Source organism: Wyeomyia smithii, chromosome 2 (genome assembly GCF_029784165.1).
Source record: "Wyeomyia smithii strain HCP4-BCI-WySm-NY-G18 chromosome 2, ASM2978416v1, whole genome shotgun sequence".
Lineage (NCBI taxonomy): Eukaryota > Metazoa > Arthropoda > Insecta > Diptera > Culicidae > Wyeomyia > Wyeomyia smithii.
The window spans coordinates 123,819,580-123,840,726 of NC_073695.1; the positions used below are offsets into that span (position 1 = coordinate 123,819,580).

Sequence of the window (21,147 nt, forward strand, 5' to 3'; positions counted from 1 at the left end):
CCCCATAGGGGCGGCGTACAACAGCGTCTGACCCGAAGCGGGCGGCGGAATTATGGAATGCTGAATCCCGCCAGCTACACCTAAGATGGCAGCCCCATCAGCAGGATGTAGGTATCGCGACTAGGATTGGTCGATCTTGAATCGATCTACAAAAAATCGATCTTTTCCGCCTCAGTTCTCGTTTTTTTTAATCGATTTTTAAGTTTTAAGCAATCGAAAAGATTGCTTAATTTTCGATTCGATTTTTTCGATCTTTTGAAAATCTTATTTATATTTCAGCGTGCAGAACTTTATCTAGATGCGAATTTTAGTAATTATCGTAAGTAAGGTATCGTGTACTGTTTCTGGTCTTTTGCGGTCGTTCCAAGGGGATGACATCATACTATCCCTTTCTAATGTGAGAGTGAAGAGTGCTTCCGGCAACCATTTCAAGTTAAATGGAATTTTTACTGGACGTTTTTCGTATCTGTTAAGGGAACCGCAGACCGTTGAGATGTTAGGTACGCAGCAAATATAAAAGATTTGACAGCGATAGCATAGTCCTGGGTCGTTCAAGCTCAAGCTCAAGCTATCGTGTACCGTTTCTGGTCAGGTCAGGTATCGTGTGTCGTTTCCGGCTAATGTTATCTTATCGGCTTTTGAATGGTTGCATGCGGTTACGACATCATCATGCCTCCATATAGTCCATTCCATTCCTGCCTATAATGCAACAGTCGAACCAAGTTCCAAAAAAATATATAGGGGCTTTTTACAGAAAACGAGGCGAGTAACGAGTCGCCTGACCAATTTTGATATTGCAGATGGTGAGTCGGTTGGATTTTGGACTGTTCGACTCAGCTGTCACCAGTTTCACTCGTATTCTCTAATACAACAGTGACGAATTTCACCTCTCGCGCCGTAATACTAATTCCCCCAACTACTTCTGTTAATCATTACCTCTTGATCTGGATTACAAACCAATGAATATTAAGACCGAGGTCATATTCCATTATTCCATGCAAGATTATTCTCGGCCATAGAGTGATTTGGATTATTCATGAATAATAGATTATTCTTTCTCACGTACACTGGTGTTGATACCAAAGCTTATTTTATAAAAAAAGGTGCTTGGTTCGGTAAATTTCACAGCGACAAAAAAAGTGCTTCAAAAAATCGATTCAATAGAAATCGATCCTCCAGCTCAGATTTTTTAGATGGATCAATCATGGGACCTCTAAGCTGAATCAATCCTGAAGATCTATATTTCCCTGAAGATCGCCCAATCTTAAATCACTAACGAATTTAGAAATACGGAACGGATCAATCGGCAAAGACCTGGGCTACGAACACAGAAAAGATTAAGGTAAACGATTGGAAATAATTGGGTACTTGGAACGTCCGATCTCTCAATGATCCGGCACGGGCTGATTTGCTTGCTCGAGAACTACAGCGGCAGGGAGCGGCATTTCCACTAGAGAGCTGCTCATTTCTGTTCTCCTATTGATATCACAAAATGATACAAAATTATTTAACTGACCGCACTCATCAGGTTAACTACTTAAATGGTAAATCTGATAGATTGCTTGTTATAGCTGGTGTACCACAAGGAATTATCTTGGGCCCAATCTTACATAATATTTTTACTTATGATCTTCATCATTTACCACCAGTATGTGAGAAATCTCTGTTATGTGACCATACAAGCATTTCCGTAAAAGGAAAAAGCCTTTGTGTCTAATGCAGTCGGCTGCAAAAAAAATGTCTATGATATATTTTCATCGTACTTGCAGGAATGGAAGATTTCTCCTAAAGCATCAAAAACACAATTAATTATTTTTCCTCATAAACCAATAGTTTTGTTTCTCAACCCCTTTAGTAATCACGTTGTTAAGATGAACTGTGCAATCTGGAATTGGTCTGATCAAGTTGAATGCTTCAGGCTAATTTATGATAAGAATCTTTCCAGGAGAAGTACATTGAAAATATCCAAACAAAGTGCAACAAATATATAAAATACTTATATCCTCTTGTCAACAGAAGTTCTAGACTAACAATCAAATATTTAGACCAGCGAAGCTATATTCAGTCCCCATCGGGACAAGTTGTTGTACAACCAGCAAAAAATGCTTCAAAGGATTCAGAATAAACTTTTGAAAATGATATTGAAGCGTCCTCCCTGGCTTAGCACGAATAAACTACGTAGGCTTAGTAATCTGGGAATATTAGAAAATTTGTCAAACCGAATGATCAATAAGTTCCAACAAAAATCGTTGCAATCTTCAATTATAACGATTAGCTCACTTTATAGGCAGCAAGTTAGCAGTTTTATTCTAATTCACTTACCTGCGATAGCAAATAATAATCAATTAATACAATAAAAAATTTAAAATGTATGTAATAGTGTTGCTTTGTCGCTTTTTGTAGCAGAACACACAATATAAATTCTTAATAAATATTAGTAAATAATTAATTCATTACAAAACATACCTCCCTCCCCCCTTGATTAAAAAAAGCTTTTATTTCGAAACAATAGAAAAAATCGACGGTAAATTGGACAAACAAGACCAAATGAGATAAATAAAGGTGTTGAGTTGAATATAGAAGCGATTCAACTTATTTTATATATGCGTTAACAGTGGCGTAGCGTGACTGGGTGACATCCGGAGCGGAAAATTTTGGTAAGATTTCTATGCGAATTCTAATGGAAGATGGGATGACTAATTTAAAAACAAGTTTTGTCAAATTTACGCATCCGGTGATGCAAATCTAGCAGTTGAAACTTAAGAACGAAAAGAGTGTTTTAATATTGTGGAAAACTACTCAATGACTATCTATCAAAGCAATCATATTGCAAAGGCAAGCAATTGAATGTCACAAAAAATACATAAAATCTACATATATCCACTTACCACTATCGCACTCGTCCGACATCGACATTTCGGACATTTTCGCAGTAGTAACGTCCTTATGGGAGGCAAGAAATAACACAACCTCTCGTTTCTCATTTTTGATAGGTACGATATCCAGCAAACACCAAAACGGCGTACCTGCAAAAGTATTCACGATGAAAAGAGTAATTAGTTCAATTATGTCTCACAGTGTTGTATAGTTAGGCAGTGAAACAGTTGAAAATATAAATTTATAAAGTAGGCAATGTATGTGATTTTTTCGAGGATGCTAATAATAAACACGAGCGGAGGATGTGATATAGACTTAGAAAAAATTTCCCTCGTCCAGACGTAGTCAGCCTATACACCAGAGAGACGCCGAGACACTCACCGTTAAGGCAACTGTCAACATCAAAACGGATAACGGCAATGCAAAATTATACAGATCGCCCGTTTTGATGTTGACAGTTGCCTTAACGGTGAGTGTCTTGTCATTTCTCTAATATACAGGTTCCCTATCCAGACGGGACCCGAACCCGCAATCTCCAATGTATCCGGCATGGTGTTTAGTTCATGAAGTTGAAAATACCTGTTCCCGATTAAAATAATAACCTTGCTTAGTAGCATAGATAGAATCTACTGCAACTTTATGGATATTAAAACTGCGCCCAATTAATAACAGGCATACTTTGCTGGTCCAAAATTATCCGAACAATGCAAAAGTCTGAAATATCCTCTTGAAATTGATGTCATTAACTTTTAAAACTTTCCACAAGATAGTAGACACTTTTTTTTAATTACTGAGAAGAATTTTTGAAATTCGTATTTTTTTAGTAAACTATACATTTTGACTGCAAATAGCAATTACTAAAGTAATTGAAATCAGAAATGCTCCAAGTCAACAGATAGCTGAGTGTAGCTGTTTTTGAAACATTTATTTCCCACATGCGCCTTTTTTACAACTACGAATTTGTTCTTCTAACAACTTTCGAATTTGTTCTTCTAACAAATTTCAAACTATTTTTTTACCATCTTGATAAAGCACGGATCGTCTGTTTTTACAACTCGTACATAGATAACATTTTCATAAAGGTAAACGATCTTGAAAAACAATTTTTCAAAGATTCCACCTGCTGATACATGTACGCCCCCGCGAAAAGATTCAAAATCAGTGGAATGGTGACAGAAAGTGTCACCCTAAGGGCCAATCAAGAAAACACGAGTTTAAAAATTTGTCGTTTGGAGCAAAAAAAAATACGGGTAGGACTTTTTTACATGGAATTGCTGTGTATACCCTGAAAATATCTCTCACCCTTATACCAAATGCTCTTTACACCTGAATGACAATCGATTTTCAATGGAATCCATGATAGTTTGACTTGTTTTGGCATTATAATCTGAGTGTTAAGAGATTAATACCGGTATGCATGACATAGCAAACCGCAATGTAAAACTCTTGATTTTGTGCTTTGACTAAACCGCAAGCGTGCTCCACGTAATGTAGGCGGAATCCACTTCGCAGTACCATGTCGATTTTTTATAGTGTACTGTACTGCCGTTCTACGCATAGTTGTCCCATGTTAATTTTTGGTCGATTTTCGCTTTTTATCACTAATGAGTCTATTTTATGTATATTTTTGAAAAATTTTTAAACTAACAATGTTAGTTTGTTCCGAAAGTCTTGAAAACCATACCAAATCTGTTTGTCTCATCGATGTTTTTTTACACATATTTGTCCCACTAGATTTTTTCCATTTTAATCGATCCCACTAATCCCATATTTACAACTTGGGAAGTGCTACAGAGCAAGAAAACGTTTGGCTGCATTGCGGGTGTCAGAAATTCGGTACCGAAAATCACTTTGCTTGATTATTTAAATGCGGTACGTTCATATCTTTGTTCGGATTACCTAAACCTTGTGTGCTGGTTTGTAAACTGAATGCCTTTCCTTTTCGAGCATGAGAAGATAAACGCATGAGATTCATACTAATTGAAAGTTATAAGAACTGTCTTTTGTGTGTAGCCAAAATGGTGAAAGCCTAACAACGTTCAAATATGGGCAATCTGAAAAAACAATTCCCCTTTGTAATTGTAAGTCATCTGATACTTATTCAATTAACTAAACTTTCATCTCGACTATCATCAACTGCTTATAAAGACAACACGATTAGCGTGATCATTTTCGTGAAAAATTAAACAGGCTTGTATCCCCAAAACGAACTTTGTATTGGGAAACATCGAATGCACGAGATGAGACTGATATGCCTAGAAATTACCTTTCGGAAGACGAATTTCTCGGCATTATTGTCCCAGTGGGTATTTTTATGGAAAAGAGTGTTAAACCGCAGAACATTCAACTAGATTTATTGAAAACAGTCTATTGCAAGGTAAAACTGCTTAAAAACCTATGACTGCATTTGTCACATTGGCGCAATGCGTAAAAGCATTGTAAAACTTTAACATCGTTTTTCTCGTTTGCATGATTTGGAACATGGGACAAATATGCGTAGAACGGCAGTGTATACACTGGGATCTTTTTTTACGTGGGTTATTTGCGAGCGTTTTTCAAAACGCGTTTTGGTAACAATAAAACGGATTGTGTTTACGTGATTTGAAAGATTATTTGTACGCGGCATCAAAAAAAGTTTATCATAAGTAAATGTGATCTAATCTTTTAAACGCGGTACAATCAATTGCGTGGAAAAAGACCCCAGTGTATAGAGTATCTGTTCTTTTATCGTCAGGTTTGTCATATTATCGTCAGGGGGGTGTTTCAAAGACTGTTTAAACTCACTCACTTTTCTCAGAGATGACTGGACCGATTTTCACAAAATTAGTGTCATATGGAAGGTATTGTTGCTCCATAAGGCCTGTTTGAATTTTATTGTCATTGGACTTTAACTTTGTCCGTTATGTATAATAATGTGAAATCAGGCTATGAAAAGAAATACGTTTCTGAGACTGCTTGAACGGCGAGTGAACGATGAACGGTGAACTTTCTTCGGAGATGGATGAACCGATTTTCACGAAATAAGTTGCAATAGAAAGGTCTAGTTGCCTGATAAGATCCTATTGAATTTTGTTATAATCGGACTGTAACTTTGTCTGTTATGTATCAAAACGTAAAAGTTATGAAACTCCATTATCTCAGAAACTACACAACCGCTTTGAACAAAACAGGTATCAAATGAACGGACTGTCTTCAAAACCCCTAACTGACGAATTTTATAATGATTTAACATGTAGTTTAAAGGTTATGAAAAGAAACGTGTTCAGAAAACTTTTGAAATCCACTCGTTTTGCCAAAGATGGCTGGACTGATTTCAATAATCTAGGTTTAAATTGAAGGTTTAGTTGCTTTATTGGTACCCATTTTATTTTATTATAACACTGGTTGACAAAATCATGTAGCAATTGAAGGTTGTTTTCCAGAAACCGGAAGTCGCAAATTCGGATTTCAAAATGAAGTATGTACATAGTTGATTCCTGGCCTCTGAGCATCATTCCGGGTATGTACTGAAAAACTCACATGGGGTAATGTTTGTCCCTTTTAGACTGGTTTCCAGAAACCAGAAGCTACTGTCTAGAAATTTAAAATGGCGTCTGAAGATGATTTCTGGCCTCAGGGTATCATACCGCGGGCATCAAATGGTGAGTTGACAACCTGGAAGGAGCGTCAAACATAGCTTCGGCCCTCACAAGTTCCTATCTCACACCTCCACGAGTCATATGATTACACTAGACTGCCGGTTGAAACATGGATACAACTGGTTGGTGTTGCCTGGGAAATGTTGTCATCCGACAATAGCTAAGTGAGGAGGTGCGACGCGATCATTGGCGCGTTAACCATATTCCGGCGGTGGAGGAAATGCTTCGCCGACCCCAGCGTCTGTTCACCAAGATGGTGCGGCTCAAAACAGCGTCTGATCTCCATGTTAGAAGCGGCTGATCAACGTCCTGGTGGCAGCGTGGGACTCTAAACAGAGCTGACACGATGGTCCCCCGGCGAGACAGGGGGTTGGGGAAGGCCCAACGAGCCGCCCCAGAAAACAACATGTTACAAACAACGTAAGAGATAATACGGATCGGAACAATCGGCATGGACCTAGGCAACGAAATAAGGACTACGATTGGAAACTTGGGACATGGAACTGCAAATCGCTCTGCTTTCCAGGATGCGACAGGATAATTTATGACGAGCTACATCCACGCAACTTCGAAGTCATAGCGCTGCAGGAACTTTGTTGGACAGGACAGAAGGTATGGAAAAGCGGGCACCGGGCGGCTACTTTCTACAAGAGTTGTGGTAGCACCAGCGAACTGGGAACCGGCTTCATAGTACTGGGTAAGATGCGCCAACGCGTGATAGGGTGGCAGCCGATCAACGCAAGGATGTGCAAGTTGAGGATAAAGGGCCGGTTATTCAACTACAGCATCATTAACGTGCACTGCCCACATGAAGGAAGACCCGACGACGAGAAGGAAGCGTTCTACGCGCAGCTGAAGCAGGTCTATGATAGTTGCTCGCGACGGGACGTGAAGATCGTTATTGGGGACTTGAATGCTAAGGTAGGACGGGAGGCAATGTACAGACCGGTAATCGGACCAGATAGCCTGCATGCCGTGTCTAATGATAACGGCCATCGGTGCGTAAACTTTGCGGCCTCCCGTGGTATGGTAGTCCGAAGTACCTTCTTCCCCCGCAAAGGTATCCACAAATCCACCTGGAGATCACCCGAACAACAGGCAGAGAACCAAATCGACCACGTTTTAATCGACGGCAGGCTTTTCTCAGACATCAACAACGTTCGCACCTACCGCAGTGCGAATATAGATTCGGACCACTTTCTAGTAGCTGTGTGCATGCGCTCAGAACTATCGACGGTGTATAACAGCCGCCGAAGTCGAACGCCGCGACCAAATATTGAGCAACTGCGGGACGCCGAGGCTGCACAGGAATACCCGCAGCAGCTGGAGGCAGTGCTACCTACGGAAGAGCAGCTTGGCGCAGCTACCTTTGAAGATGGCTGGAGAAGCATCCAATCCGCCATAGGTAGCACTGCTGTAGCGCTACTAGGTACAAGGGCCCCGATTCATAGAAATGACTGGTTTGACGGCGAATGCAAACGGTTAGTCGAGGAGAAGAATGCAGCACTGGCGAGAATGCTGCAACACCGTAAGAGAGCGAACGTGGAACGATACCGACAGGCACGGAACAGCCAAAACTCAGTCCTCCGAAGGAAAAAGCGCCAGCAAGAGGACCGAGATCGCGTAGCGATGGAAGAGCTGTACCAAGCTAACGACACTCGGAAGTTCTACGAGAAGCTGAACAGCTCCCGCAAAGGCTTTGTGCCGCAAGCCGATATGTGCAGGAGCTTGGACGGCAACCTCCTAACAGACGAGTGTGAGGTGATCGAAAGGTGGAGGCAGCACTTCGACGAGCATCTAAACGGCGATGCAGTAGAGCGCGAGAACGGTATGGCAATTAATCTTGGTGCACGAGCAGAAGACATCAAAATTCCAGCCCCCGATCTTCTGGAGGTGGAGGAGGAGATTGGTCGGCTGAAAAACAATAAAGCTGCTGGAATGGACCAACTTCCCAGCGAGCTATTGAAATACGGTGGAGAAACACTGGCTAGAGACGTGCACTGGGTCATTGTCAAGGTTTGGGAGGAAGAACGAGTAGCGGAGGAGTGGATGGAGGGTATTGTGTGTCCCATCTACAAAAAGGGTGACAAACTGGAGTGCTGCAATTACCGGGCAATCACTCTGTTGAACGCCGCCTGCAAGGTACTCTCCCAAATACTTTGCCGTCGACTATCACCATTTGCGAAGCAGTTCGTGGGACACTGCCAGGCGGGATATATGGGTGCCCGCGCCACCACGGATCAGATATTCGCGGTTTGGCAGGTTATGCAGAAATGCCGCGAATATAACGTGCCCACACATCATTTGTTCATCGATTTTAAATCGGCGTACGACACAATCGATCGGGACAAGCTATGGCAAATTATGCACGACTACGGATTTCCGGACAAACTGACGCGGTTGGTCAAAGCGACGATGGATCGAGTGATGTGTGTAGTTCGAGTTTCGGGGGCACTCTCGAGCCCCTTCGAAACCCGAAGAGGTCTAAGGCAAGGTGATGATCTCTCGTGGCTACTGTTTAACATTGCCCTGGAAGGTGTCATTAGAAGAGCGGGGATTAACACGAGTGGCACGATATTCCAAAAGTCGGTTCAACTGTTTGGTTTCGCCGACGATATTGACATTGTGGCTCGGACCTTTGTGAAGATGGCGGATACGTACATCGGACTAAAGGCTGAAGCCAAACGGATTGGACTGGTCATCAATGCATCGAAGACGAAGTACATGAAAGGAAGGGGTTCACGAGAGGACAGTGCTAACCTCCCACCTCGAGTTCAAATTGGTGGTGATGAAATCGAGGTGGTTGATGAGTTCGTGTATCTGGGCTCACTGGTAACTGCCGACAACGATACTAGCAGAGAAATTCAACGGCGCATTATGGCAGGAAATCGTGCATACTTTGGTCTCCGGAGGACGCTCCGATCGAGTAGAATTCGTCGCCGCACCAAGTTAACCATCTACAAGACGCTGATCAGACCGGTAGTCCTCTACGGGCATGAGACATGGACTATGCTTGTGGAGGACCAACGCGCCCTTGCGGTCTTCGAGCGGAAGGTGTTGCGTACCATCTTCGGTGGACTGCAGATGGAAAACGGAGTGTGGAGAATGCGAATGAACCACGAACTGCAGAAGCTGCTTGGGGAGCCATCTATCGTCCACACCGCTAAGATAGGCAGGTTGCGGTGAGCTGGGCATGTTGTTAGGATGTCAGACGACAGCCCGGTAAAGATGGTTCTTGAAACCAATCCGTCAGGGACGAGACGGAGAGGTGCACAGCGGGCAAGGTGGATCGATCAGGTGGAAGACGACCTGCGGACCCTACGCAGACTGCAGAGCTGGCGAACTGCAGCCATGGACCGAGTGGAATGGAGACGACTCTTACGTACAGCAAAGGCCACACCACGGCTTGGGACTGTTTGGTAAGGTAAGGGTATCATACCGCTTTCCCATATCGTATTGTATGAAATTTGTCACTTTAGGATGTTGATCGGAAACTGTCGCCATCTTCGCCATCAGAATACCCAGATTATGACTATCAAACAACCAGAAGTGTTCATCTGGATTAAAAATGGGGTTTGAGGTCGGATTCTGGCCACTGGGTATAATCCAGGTTTCAAGAATCCATATTGAATGGTATTTGGCCATTTATTGGATGCCCCTTAGAAACAATCAGTAATATCAACTGCGTATTTTATTTTCATTGCTAAGATCATTCAAATTAATGTATTTGGACCAATTTAATTATATATTATTTGAAATCGACTGACTAAAGTTGAAATAAACAATCTAAATATTTATAAGCAGTATATGAGTACAAATCGATTATACCACGATCAAAAACAAAATCGCATCATATATTTGAAAGAATTTATTGTTATTTGCATGTATATGTGTTGATATATGTTCATATGTGTGTGAATGTTATATTTTAAATGTTCGGTATAGTTGAACTTTTTTTACTCTCGCTTGTTTTCCGTCGGTCTAGTTCCGCCACTGCTGTTGTTTCAATCACCGACGCCCGGGAGGTGACTCCGCCCAGGAGCCTAACTAACGACCCGTTGATTAACAGACCGGCGCCAACAGCTTTACTTCCTCATGCGATGGAAGGCGTGATCCTAGAGATTTTTCGCATCAGAAAATCTCCCGGTATCGGCTAGGATTGAATCTAGACCAGTTTGGTCGGTTGTGAGTGGATCACGCCACCTCACAACCATCGATACCTATGTCGGCGTTGGGATACGAACCTAGGCGTCGAACCTAAGCTAAGCCCCCGCCTTAGTAGTTGTGCTGTTGGCTACCAAAAATTTGTTGTTTAAAATCAATCATTCATCCAGCAGTAATGATCAAGGTGTATTTTTTTAAGTTGGTGTAAATTTATTTTTACAAACAATAAGTTCGAATGAGGAAGGCTGGGTCTCACCGCTAGGTGGATCAATTCGGGTTTTTTAAGAGGTATGTTTACCCCGCGTGAAAAAAAAAATCTGACCGTACAATAACATCAATCCGCAGCTATCATCTGAGAACTTTCAATATGCCATTAAAACCAGCGAGTACGATGTGATTTACAAATGATTTTTTAATTTCTCCGGTCATTCAATAAGAAACATATAGGTAAACCATATATAATCATTTATCACACGTGTAATAAAGATTTTTACTTAACGACACACTAGGTGATTGTCATGTTCATATAAAGTTAGATGTTTAGTTCATAATGACACGGACGTAGAACAGCTATTCATTTATAAAGTGACAAAACAGCCATTATCCATTGCCGTTTAATTCGAAACTTGCTGTGTAATGAATACTTCTATGCCGTTTAGATTCAAAATAAATGTATTGTCACCTCTAAAATGTATAAAGTCTGAGTGTAGAAATATTGCTTGATGCACAAATTTAAACGCGTATGAAATAACTTTTCTCTCAGGAAATATTATTTTTTTTACCATTTACACTCATACAAAACTGCTGGAAATAAAAAGCTTTATTTATGTTTATACCCCCATCCGCAGTCAGTGTCCCGTGCTAGCAAGAATCGCGCACCGTGACGATGAATAAGGATTGCTACTAGGATAAGTGGATAATATTATGAAGCACACCGCCAATCTTCTAGTGACTGGCTTTTGGGTCGGATATTATGGGTGCATCGTGCATAATGTATATAAATAAACTTACCATTCTTTTTATAGAATATCACTTCCAACTTCAGCTCATTTTTTCCATCGAGACTGCTTTCAATTTGGTTTTTATGTTCTTCCTTCGTCTCCGGGCCATAGAGAAACCGACAAGCACAGCCTGAAAATGCATTAAAATAAGATTATTACTACATTATGCAAAAATATTATTTCATCACTAAATAATATTACTATTCTTCATGCAACAATAAAAAACGCGTCAAAATTACCTTTTTGCATAATTTGCGCTCGCGAAAATCCAGAAAGCTCCACAAACCCATCAGAACAGTATACAATTGGATATCCACTAACCTGTGCATTGCCAAGAACGAAATTAGAGTCTGCAAATAAAAATATAATGTGTATACATAAAGCATGTTGCTATTCCGCGTTTTTCAGATTTTTTAGTAAAAAAACAGATTTTTTAGTAAGAAAAACTATATATGCTCAGAGCTATGTTTGTGTAAGCAAACACTGTTTGTTTAAAATCATTCTAACAACTTTTTTTAACAACATCTCAAATCCGTGGGTGTTTTTTCGGCCTCGCAGTCTTTCTGGCAATAAAACTACTAGTATTGCTCCTTCATCCGACGTTTCGATGTATATTGCACCTTCTTCAGGGAATTCTACAATTTTTGAGCAAGACATCGCGAAAGAAGTAATAAAATTACAAAATCTAAAATATTCGTAAGCCCTCACAGAACATTATTAGTTTTCGTCTTACCAGCTTTGACACAAGTAAAGACTGTCTATTTTCTTAAATCCTAATGGTGTCAGTCTAAAACGCAAAATTGCACTTAAGAATTTAAAAAAAAAACATGAATCCTAAAACGTACATTTAAACTCGTAAAAATTTAATTTGTTCTGTAAGGGCTTACAATGTCTCAAATTCTCAACAACTTGGGTTTTTTCAATTGCTTTCGGAAGGCTTAGCCAAGTTGATGATCTTTGCTTAATTGTTCTTTTTATTTGATAACTAATTTTTGCTTGTTGTGCCAGTATATAGAAGTGGATTCATGTATGCACATTAGGGTGGCAATAGAAATCGATTGCTCGAATTTCAATTGACTAAAGGCTTTAAAGTTTCGTTTTCTCGAGAAAATGTACCTAACATGAGTGTTAACTAAACCCTCAAAGCAGTCAAAATTAAAATTGGAAAAACTTTTTTGCTGCATGCAAAAAAAGACGAAACCGCCATAAACTTTAAAGCCAAATTTCTTAGATATGCAAGACAGGCCCGGATTTACGGGGCGCAATGGGGGCAAATACCTCTGGCCCCTTTGACTCGAGGGGCCCCTAAGTGCTAGTCATGGAGGCTTATCTGCATAAGTTTTTTTGCTCGTCATCTTCCAGTTCACCGGTAATCATTAAAGCCTCCTGGGCGGTTTCACTGGCATCTCGGGTGGGAAGACATTGTACGATATTTTTTGCGAAGCTTGAAGACATTTCACAATTCGTAATATTCTTACCTATATGTTGGTAGAAAAAAGGGGCCCCTTACACCCAAATCCGGCCCTAAGCGTTGACAAGAGTAATTGACTTTGACTAACTTTCTTGAATTGCATTTATCCACATTTATTTGGAGTAAAAGCTTTCAATACTACGAGGCCAATTGATTGTTATTTCCATGATTAATTTAGGGGAGCTCCGTAGCCGCAAGGTTACAGAGTCTGCTTTGGTAAGCGAGTGGTCACGGGTTCGAATCTTAGTAGAATCAGGCCATTTACTTTCAAAGGACTTTAGCATGGGTTTGTTCTCAGGCTCTCCACCACATACCCTTTCTTTAAGCTGAACTCTACAGTACCCCTGTTGACTCTACTTCTAACAAAAATAAGTCCCTATTATAACGTATGAGAGTTCTCTCCAGGGAATTGGAACTAGGCGATATAATCAGGATGGACAGAGGCTCGGTATAGTAGAGCAGTGGGCTTGAAACGGAAAGCTAAGACTTACACACAAGCACGGATATGAATGAAAAGCGTATCACTTACTTCAATAGTGGTACTGCCAATAATATGGAGTGCAGAATACAGAAAACACCTGGGCAATATTATGATAGATCTAATCTCTGGTCGCAGTGATGAGTCCACACAGAAAAAAATGAATAATTTCATAGCGTTCTAATTTCAGATGTTCTAGTACAAAAGTAATGTTTTTTTACTCATAAAATGAAGATAGGATGTCCTGCATAAAAGCTTTGTAGAGTTAACATGAATGGGAGAAGAATTCATGTGTGTGTACACCAATATATGTGATTATTTGCCTCCAAAATTCATGAGTTTGTTTTGACATTCTCCCGAAAAACGAGTTGTACTAGTTGTACACCGGTGGATTGTTTTTGTTATATTAAACAAAAATCAAAAAACTGTTTGTTCGAACCTAAACACTCCCCTACAGAGCTACCTATCTTGAAGGAATAAAATCTAGACAATCTATCTTGATTACTATTTGTACAATTCTTTATTAACAATAAAAACAACTTGTTTAAACTAATGAGAATGAGTTATTATCAAAGTTCAATTTAGCATCTAAGTTATGCGATTGTGTCTCAGGCACAACCTTTGAATTATTTTTTAATTCAGCTTTGCATCGCTGTTACTAATAAATGCCCGCCCAACATCATTTTCAAGCTCACTTTGTATTTTGGAGCCCAATAACATTTTTCAAGTTTCGTTTGTTAGCTTCCGATGAAATTACGTTCATCTATTCCTATGCTGTTTTTTTGTGTGACTACTCTGGTATTTTTCTCAGATTTCGGGCTTATGCATGAAGGCTTAGTTTACGAACGAATTTCATTTTTTGTCTAAAGACTACAGGTTTAGGTTTAGTAAAGTAGGAAATGTATGAATTTTACGAGGATGCAAAAAATGAACGAGGAGTAGTAAAAAATTTCCTAATTCCAACAAGACTCGAACCTGCAATTTGAGATTTTTCCGGCATGATGTTTTAGCCAATCAAAATCAGTCGATCAAAGATAATTTTCCGTGTGTGCGAGAGACAATCTCTCAGTTACAAAAATAACTCCCACGAGGGTGGGGGGGGGGCTGTTGTGTGGGGTTGATCGAGGACACAATAGCAGAGGGAGACACGATATTATTCTTAAAAGAAATTACCTTTGCAGTAGTTTAATTTGCCATACCACCATGCCGAAAACATCGGAGATTGTGGGTTTCCGTCTGGATAAGGTAAATTTGTTCTAAGTCTAAGTCACACCTTCTGTCCTCAAATGGCGAATGGCCCTAAGGGTTAAGGCCACTATAAAAAATTTAATTACCACATTATGCATGGAAGTTAACTTATTTAGCTTTGTCGCGCTCATCGAACCGAAATTTGCGATTATCATTGTTTATGTGCAAGAAGATATCCCTTCGAAGCAGACAAATAGTGAACTTAAGGCGAAACGGTGTTGAAGCCACAAATGGCCATCTTCGAGCCACTACTTCGGATTTTCAAAGGGACAGGACTCGGTAATAGTCAATGCGTACATTGTAGAAACGCTATTTTATGTTTACTGTGGTGAAGCAAACATAAAAAAGCGTTTTCACAGGGAACGCATATCTATTTCCGAGTCTTGTGCATCTGAAAACTCGAAGTGGTGGATCAAAGTCACCCATTTTTGGCTGCAACATTGTTTCACCTTAAGCAATGATACATTATAAACAGTTGTGAACCGCGAAATGGAACATCTGACAAGCATGATAAAATTAACATCAAAATTCAATCGATTACGAGAACAAATATGATATTTCATGTCAACTACTCTCGAGTTGATAGTGTATATCGCACTGTCAAGGTATGCATTAAAGTTATCTACTCACGTGTTCCGTCAAAGCGTGTTGCTATTGTATCCAGAAAAGTATTTTGGGGCGCTAATAGCCCCTTCCTGGCAGGCATTGGCGGGTGTAGTTTATGTTTCACTCTGCGTAGTGTGCCTTCAAAGAAAAAAAAATAAACGTTAGTAAATTGTTTGTTGTTTACAACACTAACAAAATAAATGTTGAAGGCGTCCTTACGCCTGTGGGATTTTTTTGCAGGTAACTTCTTCACAGCCATTGTCTACACTGTCTACAAGATATCTGTAAAGCAACCTCAACGCAAATCATTTGGTATCTTGTATAACCCCAAGTAATTCTCCAGCAATGACTACAGCTAGGTATGTTATAATAATTCAATACAAGGCCAGTTGATAACATATACAACACTGCTGCTGCTCTCTTCCTCATTCTTCCATTTGGTATTACTTGATCAGTACACTTTAGGCATAGCTTCGATAAACGTGCTTGTTTCAATCGTGCTAGTTTTTAACACAGGACAACCTAGATTATAGTTGAATGTTTTTAAATGACATAATACATAAAGTAATAAACCAAAGAGTGCACATACACAATATTAATGAAAACCATGTATGCATTACTCATCAATACCTTTGAGTGTTTATATCTTTTGGATTTTAGTGGTTCATTTACATGTTTTCTACAATTTTTGTTTGCTATCGGTCGCGTGAACATAAAATCACGCGAATTATCGAAATCTTTGATTAACATACATATGTTGTTTATTTCTCTGGCAATTAAGAATTTTATGCCCAAAAAGATAGTTGTTTAAAAGTCCCCATTTTATCGTGTCAATGTAGAAACTAGCATGATCATCTTCTGTGTATAGGAACAACAGCTTCTGTAACATGACGTATGCTTTTTCCTGCCTCAAGTAAGAATTATCCATTCAGGTGAAATCCCACTCACAGGGTAAACATTGGATGCATACTCGTAGTAAACTGTTAATGAGTAATCGTATCCATCAACATTTCACATTTCAGATAAGATTAGAGCATTTACGTATGTGCTAGCAACACATTTAGGCGAAACTACATTTTCTGAGGAAAAAAAAGATATATTACGGTGATTCTCTGGTCGTTATTATTGAAAAAAAAAAATGATCACATCGGTGAACGTACCCTTCAGCGAATAATTTAGCTATTTGAGAAGGAAAGCGCTTTCCTTGATTTTTTTATTTTCAATGAAATAGGTAATTGATTAAATCGCATCCTAATTTATTGAAAAAGTTCCCTTGTGGCGTTCAATTACCTTTAATTTTCAACCAACTGTTGTCTTTGTTTCCTTACACGGTATGCTTGACCTGTTCCCCCGTTAGCAGCAAGTGAATAGTGGTTTGAAATTCCCGAGAACATGTGGCCAAAACTTAACTCATTCGGTAATAGGGTTAATTGTTCTACGAATGGTTTAAAAGTGCAGTTTGCGTCGAATTTATCACATGAAAGTAATACAACGTCCAGCCTTAAGTAGTTCTATGTCAACCTCGTCGTCGTATCGGGGATGGGTACACCCTACTGATTGTTTTTCTTCAGATTTCAAGCAACCGACGATAATGTGTAATGATAATGTGTAAAACAATGCGAATAAAAATTTTGTGGTTTTCCTCCCGATCATTCACTAGTAAATTTAGTTGCGTTCTAAAATAATAACATAGGGTAGCGAACGGCTTCGGCAGTGGTTTACTTCGGCAGGTTTGCTGCAGCAATCTTATGGAAAAAACCTGCCGAAAAAAAAAACACTGCGGAAGCCGTTCGCTACCCTACATATTTGTAGTTGTATAATCATATTTCTTTTTATGACGATATGCATCTGCATGGCAAATACTAATAATTAGAAAAAGTTTGTCCTACGTGCATCTTAAGGAGTAGGTAAAAAGAGAAGTTGAGAACGTCTACATACTGACTGTTACTTTTTTCAACGGCTACTGATTTTCTGTAAATGATCCTACAGTCAAAAGATAAACACCACTGACTGAAGGACAGTCCAATGAACGAAGCGATGTTATCATACTAATTTACTAACTCTAATGACCTACTACTATTTTTAATGATTTACTGTTTATATGTGTAGTGTTCAAAGTTTAAGACTGTTCAAAGGTTACTTCAAAACGGTAAAACAATGTGAAAATACAAATCTCTATTATTTCAGAAATATTTTGACCAATTTGAAAAAAAAACTATAAAAATTCAAAATATTCAGGTTCAAAGGTTATCCAAAAATACATGATCCAATGTTCAAAAACATAATATTCACAATATGAGATTTGGCTGAAAGTACTAACAATACCTTTCAGATGCAAAATTTAAATCAACCGGTCCAAATTAAAATGCAAGGCACAAAACCGTTTGAAATCTTCAATCCAATTCAATTAATGTCAAAGCCAGTAAAATCAATTTTTTTGTTTGTCTGATTTTCCATGATTTGTAGATTTTAGGGGTGTGTAGTGTAAACTTGTTTTATTTTTGGTGTGCTCATATTATGTTTCATTTTATGTATTATCTATATTTTTTGAAAACAACGGGCACATCAACACCGTGTATTACTTTATATACTGTTAAGCTCACCAGGAACACCACAACACCGTCGTAAAGTGACTCGTTACAGATATTCATAGTCATACACAACTACGTACATTACTTGTGCAAGCAATCAATATATAAACCTTTCACATATCTATTCAACAACGATAAAAAGCTAAGCTTGTTTGAAGTGCGGGAAATAGTTTTGATGGTCGAAACCTGCCAAAAGCCTACAAATATTTGCAGGGTCGAATTTCATCCATCAGCAGCGCAGACAATCGTTGGCGGAGAACAGTGTATTCATATACTGATTACAACAATTGACTTATGCAACCATCACAATAATAACAACTATGCCGGAAAGCTCCTTAAATTTAGTGTAAACAACTGTAATATCGCATCTATAAGATTCTCCTTCAAATACTTGGTTTAGAATAGTAGCATTTATTCGGAAGTAAACTATTTTTATAATTGAAGCGGAGAGCTGTCAATATTAATGTCTTTCTACATAGATTCATTCGAACCGTGTATGTTACTGCCATATGTTCATTTTGGTTTTAATAATTGATACAAGAATAAAATATATCACAACTCATAGTAAGTTTAATTTCAAATATATGAAAGCACCTGGTGACGATGGAATCTTTAACATGTTAGTCAAACATCTTCCTGAGAACACAGTAGAATGTTTAGTAAAAATTTTCAATTGTTGTTTCAAAAATGCATATTTTATGGAATTTTATGGATATTATGGAAGATGCAAAAATTGCTCCAATTCTAAAGCCGGATAAAAATCCGGCTGAGGTTTCAAGCTATCGACCAAGCAGTTTGCTTTTTTCGATAAGTAAACTGTTTGAGAGAATTATTCTTACGAGATGATGCCACACATCAATGAAAATTTTATATTTGCAGATGAACAGTTTGGATTACGCCATGGGCATTCCACTACTCATCAATTGCTCAGAGTTACTAAAGGACCATCAATTAATGAGGTCACGCAAAATTTGGAAAAAAATAACTTCCCCTCTCCCCCTTGTCACAAACTTATTCTTATTTGTTTACATTTGGTCGGCCACCAGCTCAACTAGAGCTGTTTGGGCCGTGTTGTCACAAACTGTTACAATTTCCTTGATCCCACCCCCTCAATTACGTCACGTTTCTAATGGTTTGAAGAATGTTTTATTGTGTTGTTAACGACTGAGCCAACAGTAAAATAGGTACATTTTAATATAAATAGATATCACCAATGTATTTTCATGAGTCAATTCAACAATGTTCTTAAGCGGATTTACGTAAGTGCAGGTCATCAAAATGTTCATTAGGTATCGTTTATATGTCCAAAACACAATTTGGCTGCCGAGAACTGCCGACTGGTTTGTGAGAAGTGAATTCAAATTGGTCATTTTTAGGGTGTCTTCTTCGTTTTATATTTGTTTTTGAGTGTTTTCTTTTGCGATAATATTTCGCAACCTTTTTTCGACGAACATCGTTTTACGTCAACATATTTCTAAGTTTCTTGCTTAGATATACATTTTCCAAAATGCCTTTCTTTAAAATTTGAGCTGCGAAGTCTGGTAGGATTCATTAGAAAATGTTTTAGAATTTATACACTCATCGCTATGGGATTATTATAACTCGAAGCTAGATCAATAGAAAGCTCGAATACGTTACATTTGCATCCGGTTATAAGTTCACTGGAAATTATCTAAAAGACAAAGAGCAGCTACATAAAAAGATATGCCACATAGTTGAATTAGGCAGAGCAGATCTTTTATTATCGAACTATGAAAACACTATACAGGAGAGAATAGTTCTTTTTTGTGGTCAGCCTAAAATGAACGCGGAAAGATTTTGACCTGATTACATTTTATGACATTTTGTGAATTATATTATTTTGTTCATTGTAATTTCCTTAATATGTATTGTGCCATATAAATTGAATGTTGTGAATAAAACATTTCCTAAATTTTTAAATACACATCGAGAAACACATTTCTCTTATATGTAAAGGCTCATGAAATAAACAATGGAAGTTTTGAGATATTGCATAGTTAAGGAAAAATAGTAAAGACAAAGTTGGTAAATATAACAGTACTGTCAGATGACCTTTGACCACGCACCTATGGAAAATACATCAAAATAGATGTGATTTTTGAATTCAGCATCGAAAAATACACTTAGATTGATGTTTTGAACTCAAGACATAGGAAAACAATATTTATGGCCGCCCTTCTTGGAAAACTTATCCTTAACTTAACTTATTATCTCAAGTATTACACGACGTATTTGAACATAACTAGTGTCATATGAACGAGTCATCTCTCAAACTAACAAATAACAAACTTCATAACAAGTTGATAAGTGGATCAAAAGTTTTAGAAAGAAAAGAAATTCAAAGACTATTTAAAACTATTCCTGCTTTGATCAATATAGGTGGCCTCAACATGATTTAAATGTGGTATCGTACTATTTGAACGTTCCCGGTATCGCTCGCGATTAAATTGTCCGGAATTAAGAGCGATTTCTTTTATTTCGCTATTTCTTAAGCACTAACATTACGTCAATTTTCATATTTTATACTTCAATTACAAAATCAATATTTTAGAACCCAAAGAGTCCTTTATTAGATCGAAGCGTTCATGTAAATCTATTTTTACAAATAATAAGTTTGAATGAGACTTAGTACGACAACTTAGTACGACGAATTGAGTATTTTCAATATGTGTAACGCTCCGCGATTTCACTACCATTTCTCAGAAATGACAAAACTGATTTACACAATCTTAGTGTAAAATAAGAGTTCTAGTTGCCTCATGGTTTTCAAAATTATAGAACTTTTAATTTAAATATTACCTACACATGTATATGTTTTTTTTTGTGGCGCTCAGAGTGACACTTTCTGAAATAAAGTGGTTCAAAAATCAACGATGATTTCTTTTACCTTCACAGTACCGAAAAATGAAACTTACAACTAGGTACAAATGAAAACACATAACGGTTTCTAGCACATAAAGTGAAAAACATATACAATTTCACACCGTTAATCATGCACAGCATCGTTTTGAACCATGTAAATTTGTACGTTAAGTGATATAACCTTAAAGTT

General features: G+C 38.4%; 1 protein-coding gene across 3 annotated transcripts in view; it reads right to left on the minus strand.

Moving 5' to 3' along the window:
* Positions 1–15,621, minus strand: part of LOC129721037 (potassium voltage-gated channel subfamily H member 8) — a 54,275-nt gene extending 38,654 nt beyond the window's left edge. For all 3 annotated transcript variants that reach the window (XM_055673086.1, XM_055673087.1, XM_055673083.1), the window contains exons 1-4: positions 15,508–15,621; positions 11,920–12,030; positions 11,691–11,810; positions 2,889–3,026 (exon numbers count right to left, since the gene is read on the minus strand). In XM_055673086.1, coding sequence (XP_055529061.1) covers positions 2,889–3,026; positions 11,691–11,810; positions 11,920–12,030; positions 15,508–15,583 — 445 coding nt within the window. In that variant the 5' untranslated portion in view covers positions 15,584–15,621. The remainder of the gene's footprint in view (positions 1–2,888; positions 3,027–11,690; positions 11,811–11,919; positions 12,031–15,507) is intronic.
* Positions 15,622–21,147: the final 5,526 nt, after the last annotated feature.